General features: G+C 39.0%; 1 protein-coding gene across 1 annotated transcript in view; it reads left to right on the forward strand.

The window, feature by feature from the left end:
- The window catches only part of LOC103727020 (complement receptor type 2-like), a 42,113-nt gene extending 32,467 nt beyond the window's left edge, over positions 1-9,646 (forward strand). The window contains exons 22-26 of the mRNA XM_029559489.1: positions 1,930-2,115; positions 2,932-2,955; positions 3,750-3,825; positions 7,559-7,664; positions 9,349-9,646. Of these exons, the coding sequence (XP_029415349.1) occupies positions 1,930-2,115; positions 2,932-2,955; positions 3,750-3,825; positions 7,559-7,649 (377 nt within the window). The 3' untranslated portion in view covers positions 7,650-7,664; positions 9,349-9,646. The remainder of the gene's footprint in view (positions 1-1,929; positions 2,116-2,931; positions 2,956-3,749; positions 3,826-7,558; positions 7,665-9,348) is intronic.
- The last annotated feature ends 5,487 nt before the right edge of the window (positions 9,647-15,133 follow it).

Below are 15,133 nucleotides of genomic sequence, written 5' to 3' on the forward strand. Positions count from 1 at the left end.
CCTTCTTCATTTCAGCCTGAGTAGTCTTCAATATTTCTAGCTCTTTTCTGAATTCATCCAGACTTTATCCCTATCTTCCTTCAAGTCTTTGATTTCTTTGTGTTGTTTAAATTCACTGAATTCTTTTATCATGTTTATAATTGTTCTTTTGAATTCCATGTCCTGCATTATCTCTAGAGGCTTCTCATTGTACTCCTCTAGAGTACTATTGGCGTTTGGTGGGGATATGTTATTTTGGTTTTTCATGTTATTATTTTTTCTCTGTGATTTTGACATGTGAATTTCCTTTGTAGTTTCTGACTCTTGTGTGAGACTCAAGCCTTCATGTTTAGGTCTGTTTCTTTTTGTGAACCTTATGTGTCTTTGTGGTTTCCCTTTTGGGCATGAAAAGCTTGTCCTCTAAGCTTCTGGTTCTCTCTTTTGATTTTATGTTGGAGTGGCCAGATTGCTTTTGTCTTCAGGAGTTCCCACAGAGGCCCAAGTCAGATGAGGATCAGATACTCTCAGTCTTTCTCCTGAGGTCTGGATCCCTCCAGGAAAGATTGTGGCTTCAGGAATTTGGAGGTTGGACTGGCCTGGGAGCTGGGCCCAGGAAAGATGCTGGTCTGGGGCAGGTGGTGGCCATGCCACCAAGAGATGCAAAGGGAGATGGGGGCAGGAAGCGGCCCCAAGGGTTCCTGGCAACTGCCCCCTGAGGAAGTGGGTTGGTCTGGATGCAAAGGATCAGGAAGCGGAAAGGTCAGTCCCAGCATCCAGGAAAGAGGCTGATGGGTTGTGCAGCCCAGAGAAGCAGAGGGAGGTGAGGGTGGTGCCAGATAAGGATTGGGACATGACCCAGGCTAGGAGGAGATAGGAACAGGGGAAATGGGAGGTTTAGAATGCTTGCTGCACTTCCACAGGACCTGAGTTCGGGTTCCAGCACTCACATTAGGCAGCTCACTGCTGCCTATAATTCCATTGCTTGGGAATTTAAAGCCCTTTTCTGACCTTCAAGGGCACTGGTATATACACATGACATACACACACACACAGAGAGAGAGAGAGAGAGAGAGAGAGAGAGAGAGAGAGAGAGAGAGAGATACAGAGATACAGAGATATAAAAATAAATCTGTAAAAAAAATCTTTTTAAAGAACTATGTGGGGCTGAAGAGATGGCTCCATGGTTACGAACACTGGCTGCTCTTGAAGATGATCCAGGTTCAATTCCCAGCACCCACATGGCAGCTAACAGCCCCTGTAACTCCAGTTCCAGGGGAATCTGACACCTTCTTCTGACTTCCGTGAGCATTGCATGACACAGGTGCACTTACATAAATGCAGGCAGTACACTCATACACATAAAATGAAAATAAATCAAAATTTAAAACTTAAAAAATAAAATATTTTAAAAAGAACTATGCCAATCAGTTACAAAAACCAAAACAAAAAAATACACCCAAAAATCCTTATAATGTTTTAAAATAAGTTTAAGATTTTGTGTTAGGCCACATTCATAGCTATCCTCAGCTGAATGGGGGCTAGATTGCAGGTTGGACACTATTGGCTCCTACACTCAAAAGATGAAAAAAAATGAGAAAGAATGGATATATAAAGAATTAGAGAACAAGACTAGAAGCCACCAGGGGACAGTAATTCAGAATATCTAATATTATGCATTCAGCCCTTAGTATTTCTGTAAGAAGCGATTAGGATTATTTAAATACTATTAGCATAGACATGGAAATAAAAAGCAAACAACCATCTTAAATTACCAAATAGTTTTTTAAAGATAAAGACTGCCCAGGACATTGTCTTAGCTATTTCAATGAAGCTTTGCTTACTAAGAATGGAATAAGTTGGTTTCATTAGCTTCCTTTTAAGAGCAGCATCTATTTTCTTGGTAAAAGGACAAATTATGACTCTGAATCAGTTAGATTTCTTTAATTGCAGAGGTAAACTGTAGCTTCCCTGAGGATACAAGTGGAATCCAGAAGGGGCTGGAGCCTGGAAAGATGTATCGGTATGGAACTACTGTGACTCTGGAATGTGAAGATGGGTATACCTTGGAGGGTAGCCCACAGAGCCAGTGCCAGGGTGACCACCAGTGGAGCCCTCCCCTGGCTGTCTGCAAATACCGTAAGTGCAAGCACGTCACCATTATTTTTATCTGGGCCATGAGTGAAGAGAATGTAGGAGATTCCTAGGGCTTTGACATCATAAGCAGTGCTATAACCAGTGCTATAACAGATCAATTTAAAGGTAGCAGTCAAAAAAGCACAGCTGAGGATGGAGGACATAAAAACAATAGAGGGGAACAATAAAAGGAACAAAAATAAGGGGTTGGAGAGATGGCTCAGTGGTTAAGAGCACTGGGTATTCTTGCAGAGGACCTGGGATTGATTCCCAGCACCTACATGGGGACTAACAACCATCTGTAACTCCAGTTCCAGGGGATCTGATGACCTCTTCTGACCTCCACAGACACTGCATGACATGGGTGCACTTAAACTCATGCAGGCAATCCACTCATACACACACAATTTTTTAAATTTTAAAAAAGGAACAAAAATATAGAACAGCCTTCCATTTTGAAAGGAGCTTCTGTGAGACTTCCCTCCTCGCTGATTTTTAAGTGCTTAGCACCCTGACAGGTGTTCCAAAAACATGCTAACTAACCCCATTTTAACAGTTAATATTTGCATCTGATCCTGAAAAAAAATCAATGAAAAAACTAGTTCCCACCCTAACTAGTTAGAGTAGAAATCAATGAGTTATGACATAAAGTGGGAACTAGCCAGTTATGACATAATAAAAGAGTGAGCATGAGTTGGGAACCAATATATCATAAGTAGACTTAGAGGGAGCTGAGTATTGACTTCCAAGACATTGTCAGAAGTAATGGACTACATTGATTTGTATTGCTGTACTGATATTTCATTTTGTTGTCCTTAGGCTCATCTATTCCTATTGTTGGTGGTAAGTTGATATTAAAACATAGAGAAAGGTAGGTTAAAATGCATGCTTGACCAACATGCACAACAGCTTTTAGCTTCCTGCCTCCAACTAAACAAAGAAGTACAACTCATATAAACCACACACTGTAATGTGATCGCTAAAGTACCTTGTTTTCCTAAATACATAAAGAAAAGTTCTTAGAGTATTTTATAAATATGTATAATTAAATGTCCTAAATTTTGCATATTAATATTTTTCTTTTTAATTCTTTGGATCTCATCTTTGATGTTTTAAGGATATTTTGATGTTCATGTCACATTATAAAATGTCCCTTTGAGTTGGAAATTTATTCCTGGTTTTTAAATTGGAAGTCTCATTTCATTTGTTCTTTGTATTAAGTACTGTCGAAATAAGTAATGTTATTCTGCTGTAGCAAAGTGTACTTTACAACTAAGAGTCAAATGTTGTTTTGCAAATTCATGAGATTCTGGTGTCCTACATTCCTAATTTCACCCCAGGGACAAGATTGTTACCAATAAAACTGAAAAGAACAGAAAAGACTTGATGCAAAATTGACTGGAACCCTGTGGTCATGTGCTTGATGCTGTAGATGAAAGATGGACTGGATCTAATCAGAAAAACCTTAAGCCCAATTATGATTATTCAGGAATTCTGTGTTTATGGTTAAGGAAAGTTTATTATAAAAATCACATTAACAATTTCTGCACTAGAAGGAGCAGGTCCCAGAATCAGTTCATACTAATACAGGTCACATTGTTTTTCTGGCACTTAATACTCAGTTTTTTCTCTTCCAGGTATTTCTGGAGCCTCGGTAATTCTTATGCTCTTGGTTAGTGCCAGCTTGTGTATGATATTAAAACAAAGAGAACGGTAAGTTAAAATGCATGACCAATGTGCACAAGAGCTTTTGGTTTCTTGCCCCCAGCTAAACAAAGAAGCACAACTAACATGAACCACATACTGCAATGTGATCACTAAAGTACCTTGTGATTTAGGGGAAAGTACTCTCTGTATGAACTTCATAGATACCCAAGAAATCCCACATTTTGTAAAATGATGTTTTCTTGCCTGGTACATAGTAAAAACAATCTAGGGAGTATTGAGAAAACAAAAATTGCACTGGTAACCACTGCAGATATTTAATATGTTCTATCTAACAATTCTCTTGAATTCTTTCTCTCTCTTGCTTTGTAATGTTGTATATAACCTCTTGTCTAACTTGCTTTTCATTTATAAAACTTCTCATAATTATTGGTTATAAGAATGAATTTATATAGAAACTGAAAAACTGATTCTTCTGCACTAGTACTGGTGCCTTCAAAACCCGATGTTAAAAATTGTCAGAAATTTGCTGAGAATGCATCATGTGTTGCTCTGTCTGACATACATACACATAGCTTTATAATTTTGTTCCGGTTTTTTTTGAGGGGGGGACTGGGTCTCCAAGTATCCCTGGTTGATCTGGAATTTGCTATGTAGATAAGGCTGGTCTCACTCTCACAGAGAGCTACCTGCCTCTGCCTCCACAATGCTAGGATTAAAGGCATGCACCATCACGCCCAGCTGCTTTATAAAAATTTTGACCAGTGATGCTAGAGAAATAGAAGGGACATGAGAAGGTAGTCCATGTCTGTTCATTGTTTTGTGGTCCAGTAATTATTGATTTATCTTAGCACCACACTAGACTAGCAACACATGGGCTTTGACAATAAGGAGATCGGTCTGGTAAAAGAGGACAAGCTTGCAATTCAACAAGTACCATAATGTTGCCATAGTGAAGTATATGCTATTTTGTGGGGACACAAAGCAAATTTTTAAAAAACATTTTATTCATTATTTTTATTTTATGTGTATGCGTGTATTGCCTGCATATAGGTAATACGTGTCATGCAATGCCCATGGAGGACAGAAGAGGCTGTCGGATCCCCTGGAACTGGAGTTACAGACAGTTGTTAGCTGCCATGTGAGTGCTGGGATTCGAACTCAAGTCTTCTGTAAGAATAACCAGTGTTCTTAACTGCTGAGCCATCTCTCCAGCCCACAAAGCAAATTTTTGAGTTTTAATCAGAAAAAAATCAATCATGGAAGAACTATTTAAGGCAAACCTAAATAGAGTACAGACAAGTATAGCAATGTATTGTATGCAGAAGGAGCAATTTGAGTAACAGCCCAAAGGTTTGGTTTCCCATCATGTACTGTGAGAGCCACACAACTCATTGGCCATGAATGAGCAATAGTGTATGTGAAAATGACTGAATGTGAAGTTGGCATAGGTTTAGGCACAAATGTGGCATAAAGAGCTCCCTCAAATTTGAATCTTGTGGAAACTACAGAAAATCAATATTTACAAAGGATACCCTTTTAAAAGCATATCACATAGGATTTCAGTCTGATAATGTTCAAATAAGTTCTTGGATCTCTATATATGCTAATGCCAGAGAAGATAATCAGATGAAGATTTGTCAAGCATCAGTTAATTCTGAGCTATCTCAAACATCACACACACACACACACACACACCAGAAAAAAATACTTTAGCATGCCAAGCCATGTGGATCTGTCATTTCCTATGCCACCAGTGTCATCTGACACCATTGTTCATGGCTGCATGTCTAGTCCAGGCATAAGACACGAAGGGGTTGTACTGCTGTCACATAAAGATGGTGTCATTGAACCTAACTGTTGCAGGTTTGTTCATGTTCTTTAACTGGCATGCACTAGTACTTAGCAGAGTGGGCACCATACAACATCAGATTTGTAAATGACTTCAGAGTTCTACAGAAAATAGAATTGGAAAATACTACAAACTTTATTTTTTCTTGCACAGATTTATAATGACCCCAAGGCCACAAAGAAGCGTGCTTTGAGTTTCTAAATTTTTAAAATTTATTTTTATTTTATGTGTATTAGTGTTTTGCCTGTTTGTATGTAAGTGTAATGTCTGCAGAGGCCAGAAAAGGGCATCAGATCCCCTGGAACTGGAGTTATGGATGGTTGTTAGCCACCATGTGTGTGCTGGGAAAGAACCTGGGTCCTCTGATAGAGCAGCCAGTGCTCTTAACCACTGAGCCATTGCTCATCCATTTTGATTTTGTTAACTTGAGTTTTTCAAATTTTTTGGACTACGGAGTTCTTTTTTTCCACAAGTTTGTTTTGTTGTTGTTGTTTTATTTAACATCCATGGAACTAACAATGTTTCACTTAGCAGACTTTGGGAGAATCTAGAAAGGTCATAAGGAGCTAGACCATGAAGAAAGTTTGTATGCCATGACAAGGAGCTATGTGTCCTGTAGGATCATGGCGAGGAAATGAGGTCTTCAGATTTCCGTTTCCAGAAACAAGGACAGGGATCAAGAGGCTGGTAAAGGACACCTTTGCTATGAAGAAGATAGAATTTCCTAGACTTAGTTGTTCACTGAATGTAGGAAGAAAGGGAACATAGAATGACTCCTGAAAATGTTACCCAGGGACTCATTGAAAAGAGTGAAGCTGTGGAGACAAACAGTAAGCTGCATTCTGACCTGTATTCTGAGGCACCTGTGATGCAGAGCTTGAGAGAAGGGCCTGAACTCAGATAGCTGATACTTAGTGGAGTCCTTGAGGCCACAGAGAACAGAAAAAGTGAAAGTAACAATGAACAGACTTTCAAAGGATGGAATATTTAAAGGCAGGAGGAGAAGACACAGTCAGAGGTAGGAAGCAAACTAGAGAACTGTAATTTAAGGAATCCAAGAGAGATAAAAGTGCCTCAGAGACAAAAAATGTGTTGTCATTTTCATGGCTTTCCTCACAGGAAGTTAGGAGATAATTTTAGTCTAGAGTAATTAAAATTTTAAATAAATAGAAAATGTGGTTTCGAAGTTTAGTATCAGAACACTACATGTATAAGAAAATTTTCAAAATTTGGAATGTCTAAAAATAATTCATAATGTTGTCTGCTTCTTACCATTTAGTAGCATGTTATATCATGGGGCTCTATATTCAAGTGTTCAATTGACATGAACCAAACAAATATGGAAAGTAAGTTCCTAAGCAACACTCGTGGTTTTCATTTTCTAATCTCCTTAAATTTATTTTCTAATAATTGAAAGACATTTAAGCTACATTCAATATTTTAATAAATTGGAATAACAAGTCATTTAGTATCAGTTTCTGACTTGGAACACTGCCAAGCTAGTAAGTTATTTGTTTTTAGGGGCTGGAGAGATGGCTCAGCAGTTAAGAACACTGACTGTTCTTGCAGAAGACCCAGGTTTAAATCCCAGCACCCACATGGCAGCTAACAACTGTCTGTAACTCCAGTTCCAGGGGATCTGACAGTCTCTTCTGTCTTCTGCAGGCAGTGCACTACATGGATGCACTTACATGCAGGCACACACATACACATAAAATATAAATAAAATATTTTTTTAATTATCTGTTTTTAGGTGCTCTACTAAAAATGGTGATTTAGTGTTTAATATTTAAGGAAATAAGATTAAATCACCTGTGAAAAGTACTTACCATGTGCTAGAAGTGATAAAAAGCAGACAGCAGATGCATCCTCACAGTAATCAGAGTCAATGAGTAAAGGTTTGACTTTTTTCTTATTTCTTCCATTTAGCAATTATTATACAAACACAAAGCCTAAAGAAGCTCTTCATTTAGAAGCACAAGAAGTATATTCTGTTGATCCATACAGCCTAGCAAGCTGATCAGAAGACAAATAGGTATAGAATGAAACTGAAATGTGTTTATTAATATATAGGTCAACATTTGGTTTAATATTTTTCTCAACAAGCATAGTCTTAAGAAAATATTATTGTATCTCAGTCTTTAATAACCATGCACAGCATTATTAACTTACCTTCTTAGTATTGCCAATAATGGTCTTAGAAAAAAATCTATTTGTCAATTCAAAAAGTATTTAACAAATATGATTAAGAATGAATCAGAATGATTAAGAATGAAGTAAAGATAGGCATAGTGGTGTATGCCTGTAACTCTAGCATTTGAGAAGTGGAGACAAGAGGATCATGTGTTCAAGGCTGGCTTCAGTTACATAGTAGGTTCAAGACCAGGATGGCTACAAGAAACTCTCAAACAGAGACATAAGTGGAAAGAAATAAGAAGAAAATAAGTATTATCGAAGAGAAATAACTAGGCAAAGAGGATAGAAAGACCAGGGTGGTTGCACAAGAAGTTCTCATGATGAAAATGGTATTTTGTGCAAAGACTGAAAGAAGTAGGGAGTTAGCCATGTAGCTATATGGAAGAAGAGCGTTCTAGGAATGAACAATAGTAAGTTCAAAGATCAAAGGGGTCTGCGGTATAGATACAGAAGGTGACTTATGTGGCCTAGACAGGATTGACCAAAGAATGGGGGAAATGGGATCAGAGAGACAAGTAGGAAGGGGCAGGATAATTAGATAGAGTAAGCTAGGTCACTGTAATGAGTATTTATTCTGAGACAGATGCACCATCAGTTTTAAGCAGAGGAACTACAGTCACCTAAACCACTATGTGAAGAGGCTATAGGAAGTCAAGAGTACAAGGGAATCAGCAAGGAGACTACTATAGTAATCCTTGCAAGAAATTTCAAGTTGCTAACAACAGGCTGGCAAGAAGAGACCACATTCTATATGCATTTTTAAGATAGTAACAAGGGAACTGGATGACAGTTTGTATCAGAATTTAAGGGAGAAAAAAATCAGTAATGATCCCAGGGATTTGGAATTGAAGCTACTGGAAAGACAGAGTTGTCCTCAAAATAACAGAGAATGTTAAAAAGAAATCTGAAGAGAAATCAATTCTGCTTTGGAAATGTTAAATGTGAGATATTTAATGACAGCCAAGTAGAAGTGTCAAGGCAGCTGCCATCTAAACATAAATGATCAGACTCCCACTAAACGTTGATTAGAAAGAAATCACTTGAGTATCAACAAGTCTCTTTGTGTAGTTGCAGCATCAATGAAATTATTTCATAAGCTGTAATTTCCTGTATGTGCTTATTCTCAAGTATATCAGAAAAAGTTTGTTTGGTGGTAAAGATGGCAGCCCAGGTTCAGAGCCACCATGGAACAAGGCCTTTCTGAAGTCTTACTTGTGATCTGAGACTAGGCTGTGGCTATAAAAAAATAAATAAATGATTCTGAAAGCACCAACTTCTTAAGAAAGACTCTAGAAAAGGCCATTTTGTGTGTAGTCCCATCTTCTTTTTGTAAACAGGCTATTTATTGTTAACATATGCTTCAGGTTACAATGGTACTTCCATCATCTACCAGAAGTGTTCAACCTGTGGCCAGTAGGCCAGAGGAAGTATAGTATAGCTATGTATGTAGCCCAACACAAAATTGTGTGTTTAGAACATGAGATTTCTTTTTCTGACTTTTATTCTATAATTTGCTTGTACAGTTTTCTAGCATGAACTTTGTAGATAACCAAGCATCCAAGAGAAGCCAAAAGGTTGGACACCTCTGAATCTGAAGCTTTTCCTGTGGTTGTAATGAACACACCTAACTAGGGACACTGACTTTATTTTACTGATAGCTTACTTTTCTGATTTGGTTAAGCATACCCATTTATGATGAGGTTTTGTTCATAATACTGTGTATTCTTTGCCTTTCCACAATCATTCCATAATTGCAGTTTTCCCGAGATTTTGGAACTATCAGAGTTGAGTTTTAATCTAAAAATTTGATGTACATTTCAAGATTTGGTTATTTCTGAAACAGTTTTCTCACAAGCTTCAGGGGCTTGTAAAATGTTATTTAGTAATATGTACATTCACCATTTAAATAAACTGTATTTTAAAAAAACTTAGGTCATTTTGTCTTTCTGGTATCAGTGAACTCCTAAATAACAGATATAATTCTAAGGTCTTTAGAGTTGACAGTTTTTCTGTTTTGAGACAGGGTTTCACTATGTATCCATGGCTGGCCTGGAACTCACTATATAGATGAGACTGGCCTCAAACTTGTAATAGTCCACCTGCCTCTACCTCTTCAGTACTGGTATTAAAGGCATGTACCTGGCTACAGTTAATAATTTTAAATTATATAATCTGGATCCTACCACTTGATCATTTTTTAGCTAATCTTTCAATCCAGAAAATCAGTTCTCTAACCCTCCCCACAGGTCTTTCATATCATTCAGCCAATACCTTTCCCCAGCCCACTCATCCTCTTATACTACATCTTAAACTTGGCATTAAAATATTGAGGAAAACAAACAAACAAATCTTTGCACTGGTACCCAGTTTCCTGTCTCATCTTCTCAGAGAAGTGTACTATTAAGCATCTTTGGGGTGGGGGTGTTGTTTTTACAATTGTGGCTTCAAAAAACACATAGAATTTGCCATCTTAACCATTTTTAAGTGTACAGTTCAGTGAGATTATATATTGTCACATTGTGCAACTGATCTCAAGGACCTTTTTATCTTGTAAAACAGAAACTTTATATCCATTAAACAACAAATCTTCATTCCCTCCTTTTCCAGGCCCTGGTAGCAACCATTCTAGTTTTTATGAATCTGACTCCTTTAGTTTCCTCATATAACTGGGATCCTATGACATTTATCTTTTTGTGATGGTTTATTTCACTTAATATGATATCCTCAAGGATCATTCACATTGTTGCATGTGACAGGATTCCCTTCCTTTCTGAGGCCAATATCCCATTGCATATTATGTTAGTCTACTTTTTGTCACCTGTGATAAAATGTTGAAGATAAACAACTAAGATGGAAGAGTTTATTTTAACTCATGGTTTCAGAGGTTTCTGCTCATAGTCACTTGGCCCCATTGTGTTGGGCCTGCAGCAGTACAGTACATCATGCCAGCACTGTGTGGTAGAGAAGGCCAGTTCTCTTCATGGTAGCTGGGGGCAGGGTGTCTCAATATTCCTTCAAAAGGCACACCCCCCAGAGATCCAACATTCTCCTGCTTGTACCTCTTCCCAATAGCTCCATAGAATGATGACCAAGCCTTTAGCACATGGCCCTTCAGGGGTCACTTCTAACCATAAGCATACCTACAAATGAAACAGTGAGAACAGGGCAGTAAAATGATCAAGGCTTTCACTGTCTGCCCAGCTTTGGATAAGAATAATCTACCTGAGTGGTTCTCTGATGGGGGTGATTTTACCCCTGTAGAGGACATTTGACAGTGTCTGGAGTCATTGTGCTGATTACAATGGCTCTTGGTATCTAGCAGGTAGAAGCCAAAGCTATAGCTAAATACCCTACAATTCACTCAAAGGACAGCCCCACAACTAAGAATTATATGTTACAAAATATATGCATTATAAGGGTGAAAACCCACACGCTGCATAGAACCAAGAGAAAAGAGTGAGCTTCCTCAGGGAGAAATCTGGAGCAAATTCCAAATGGAGGGACCCATTTAAAGCAACAGATGCTCACTATAACCTCAATTTGAAAATAAGCCCTCCTGAAATTGACCATGTTTCTCTTTAAAATTTTCTCCATTTTCTTTAACACCTAATCTCCTGAAAGATGTAGTTAACCTTAAATATCTCAACCAGTTCAGTAATTTGTTCAATAAATAATTATGGAATTACTTCTGTATAGAAATCACTTAGGTCATGGGATACAGCAGTAGCATCCTGTTCTCATGCACTTTTATTCTAGAGAGAGGCAGACAATATTGCAGGTTGCTAGATGTCAAGGAAGTAGAATAAAAGCACAACTTTAAAATATTATATAGGGTGCTCACCATCTCTGTTCTGTTAGGATCCTTGTGAATCCCCAAATCTGGGAACTACCCCAGACTTGCCTTAATTAATGCATCTCTCAACTCTCAGCAGAGAAGCATTCTTATAGAGCAGATGGTGATTAACACAGAGAACCACAACTGTCCAGTGTGTGGAGAATAAGAGGCTGCAGACTGCTTATCCCTAAATAGGACACCGATACCAAAGTTCTGCCTCCCACGGCTCAGGAATCATTGCAGAAGAGAGGGTGGAAAGACTGTAAGAACAAGAGGAGTGGATGACCACAAAGAAACAGTTTTCCAGACAGCTGGTCAGTTACTCATATGAACTCACAGCAACGGTGATAGCATGCACAAGTCCCACATAAGCTCAAACTAGACAAAATCCCAGCATAGACATAGGGAAGGGGGTAAGAAACCCCAACCCTATTTGAGCAACTACTTGCAACAGATGGCAGCTGGGAAGGGGAGATTTGGTCTTAAGGATGAGACTCTTAGAAGGTTGACCAGGCTCCAATGAATGCATCCACACCAAAGGGCATTTTGGGACTCAAACTTGACTCTATAGACCTTAATACATACATACATACATACATACATACATACATACATACATACATACACACACACTCAAGTATAGGGAATTTAGTGGGGGGCTAGTAAGAGGGGTACAAATACCTGAGGGGATCTAAATACAATCAAAATATATTGTTTGAAATTTGCAAAAAATCTATTTTAAAAAGGAAAAAATTATATAAGAGGAAAGAATCTGCAATTCTAAACAGTGGCTAGGGATAGCTTCTTTGAGAAGGTCACAATTAAAAAGAGTAGGAGGTTAGAGTTCTGGGTGAAAAGCATTCCAAGAAAAGGGCTCATTACATGTAAAAAAAAAAAAAAAAAAAAAAAAAAGCTCAAATGAGATAGACTCAATATATGTGGAGAATTAGAGAATATTTTGTTATTAAGCTGATGGTAGTAGAATCTAGTAGAAAGGTGAAATGAGGACCCCAGGGAGAAAGAGAATTTCCAGAGTGATGTCCCTGAGCAAGGGAGAGCAGGCTATATTTAACAGTGATAGATATGCTAACAGGAGATAAAGAGCTACGCACACCAACCCCTACCTACTAAATACAGATATTTGGGTGGATTGACAATACAAGATTTTGGTAGTCTGACGCAGATGCAAACAAAGTACAATGATGTATACATATGAAACTGTCACAGTAAAACCCATTATAGTATATGCCAACTAAAACAATAAAATATAGAAACAATAATGAAAATATTTGGGGAAGTTTTCTTTGACTCTATTTTCTCAGTGATAAAATAGCACAGCTATAAACAGATTAAGAATGATAGAAGATGTCAGAATTCAATGTCAAAATAAAAATATGAAATTCATTTAGGAGAACAGAAGAGTGAATGGATCAAATGACAGTGGGAAGAGAAGGCAGAATTACAATGACCAGTGTGAAATGAGTTGACTTACTTGACTAAAGTAAGACTAGTCATCATCAGTCCCATGTTCTTTTCCAGCCACATTAAATTTCATGGCCATTGTATCAGTCACTTTTCTATGCTGTGATAAAACCCCATGATAAAAAGTATCTTATAGAAAAAGAGTTCATTTTGGCTTGTGGTCCTAGAGGGAGAGTCCATCATGGTAGGTGAGGCATAGCAGCAGGTAGTCAGAGCAGAAAGCTAAGAGATCATCTGTTCAATGGTAAACCTGAAAGAGAATAAGCAGGAAATGGGGCAAGGCTATAAACCCTCAAAGCCTCCTCCCAGTGACATCCTTATTCCAGCAAGGCTCCACCTTCTAAAGGTTCTATAACCTTCTCAAATAGTGCCACCAACTGGGGAACAAGTGTTCAAATACATGAGCCTATGGGGGACATTTCTCATGTAAACCTCTACAGTCATGAAAGGAAAGAGAGAGAGACAGAGAGAGAGAGACAGAGAGAGACAGAGAGAGAATTGTGTGGCAGTGTCTCTGAGAATGCCTTCTGTTACAAATGGAATGTTACCTAACCTTGTAACCAAAGTTAATCTTATGTTTTGAGGTCATTTAACACTATCTCAACTTGATTATGATGTAAACAAGTTTACTAGGCCTTGGGCTCTTCATGTACCCTAAACACATAGCTTTAATCCTTCATGACCCTTTCTTGTCTCTGACCCAGAATAACATATGTGTGTAGATGTGTGCTATGAAAATATCAAGCTCTGAAAGCAGTGAATATTGTTGAAATAAATGCATCATCCTGTTTTTGTTGCAAAAAGACTGCTGGGGGTTCGAACCAGCGACCCCCGTGCAGTGATGATTGGGGATGAGTAAGTGTGCCGTCCACCAGCCCACGCCGCCCCCAGTACCAGAAACACTCAGGTGCAATGGGGAGCCTAGTCAAGCAGGGACTCATTTATTGCAGGTGTTACAGAACTTATAAAGGCACCTGGAAATCCCCCCTCCCCCCTGAGGGTGTATCTTAAGGATGGTCACGTGCTGATCATGCAACTCCTCAGCACTGCGGAAGTATTCTTCAGACTTTCAAAGCAAGTCAGGCCACGCCCCAGTAACTTCCTCTCAGACTTCTGCAAGGTGGGGCCTTTAGATCCCCACATCTCCCCCTTTTTATTTTAAGGCCGGACTGACTTTATTTCATGGGTTACCCACCTCAAAGATGGCTCCCTGAGGAGAGATGACTATCTCCTTCCTCTAATCTTATGCACTTTTGCCTGTCTTAGGTTGTGTCACCTCTGACCAAGACTTGCCCATCATTGGAACATGCACCTGGCCATGTACATGCCCTGTCTTAGGAGTACTTATCATGGGACATCTTACCCGTCCTTGGCTAAAAATGCATCATGATTAAGGGCAGCCACGTGGGTAATGCCAGCCCGTGACAGCCTTAGTCTCTGCCTAACTCGGTTAGCCAAGCATGAGCAACTGGAGTGGGTATATTCCTGGGGGAGTCCGTGATCATGAGGAGGTGGGCCGTGGCAGTTCCAAGGGTCCTCTATTGCCGAATTATCTGGTAAAGACACTTAAAGATAAGCATTATCAAGAGAAACAAAGTGAGTCATGGCGTAGGACACGTTGAAATAGTTCTGAGACCATGTACTTTTTAGCCAATCAGCCAGCTGTCTGAAAGGCAAAGAGGCTGACTGGCAATGAAGCCAAGGAACTGGGTCCTTCACCTCAGATGGATATAAATAAAGAGAGGAATTTAGTCTCATGAACTGTTGTCCATGGACCATCATGCTAGTCAGTTGGATCCTGGCCTACCCACTTAAGGTTTTTCACAGGCACCCATATGGGGTTTGAATCTCCTATAGGGTAGACACAGCCAAAGCCTCGGCCCATAGTTAACAATGGTTCTGGGCCTTTCCATTGCCCCGAAACGGGGTCCTTCCACCTTACCCATACCTCAGGTCTCTGCTCTTGTCATCCCCAATGATTCTGAAACAGG

Source organism: Nannospalax galili, unplaced genomic scaffold (genome assembly GCF_000622305.1).
Source record: "Nannospalax galili isolate Female #2095 unplaced genomic scaffold, S.galili_v1.0 scaffold648, whole genome shotgun sequence".
Taxonomy (NCBI): Eukaryota; Metazoa; Chordata; class Mammalia; order Rodentia; family Spalacidae; genus Nannospalax; species Nannospalax galili.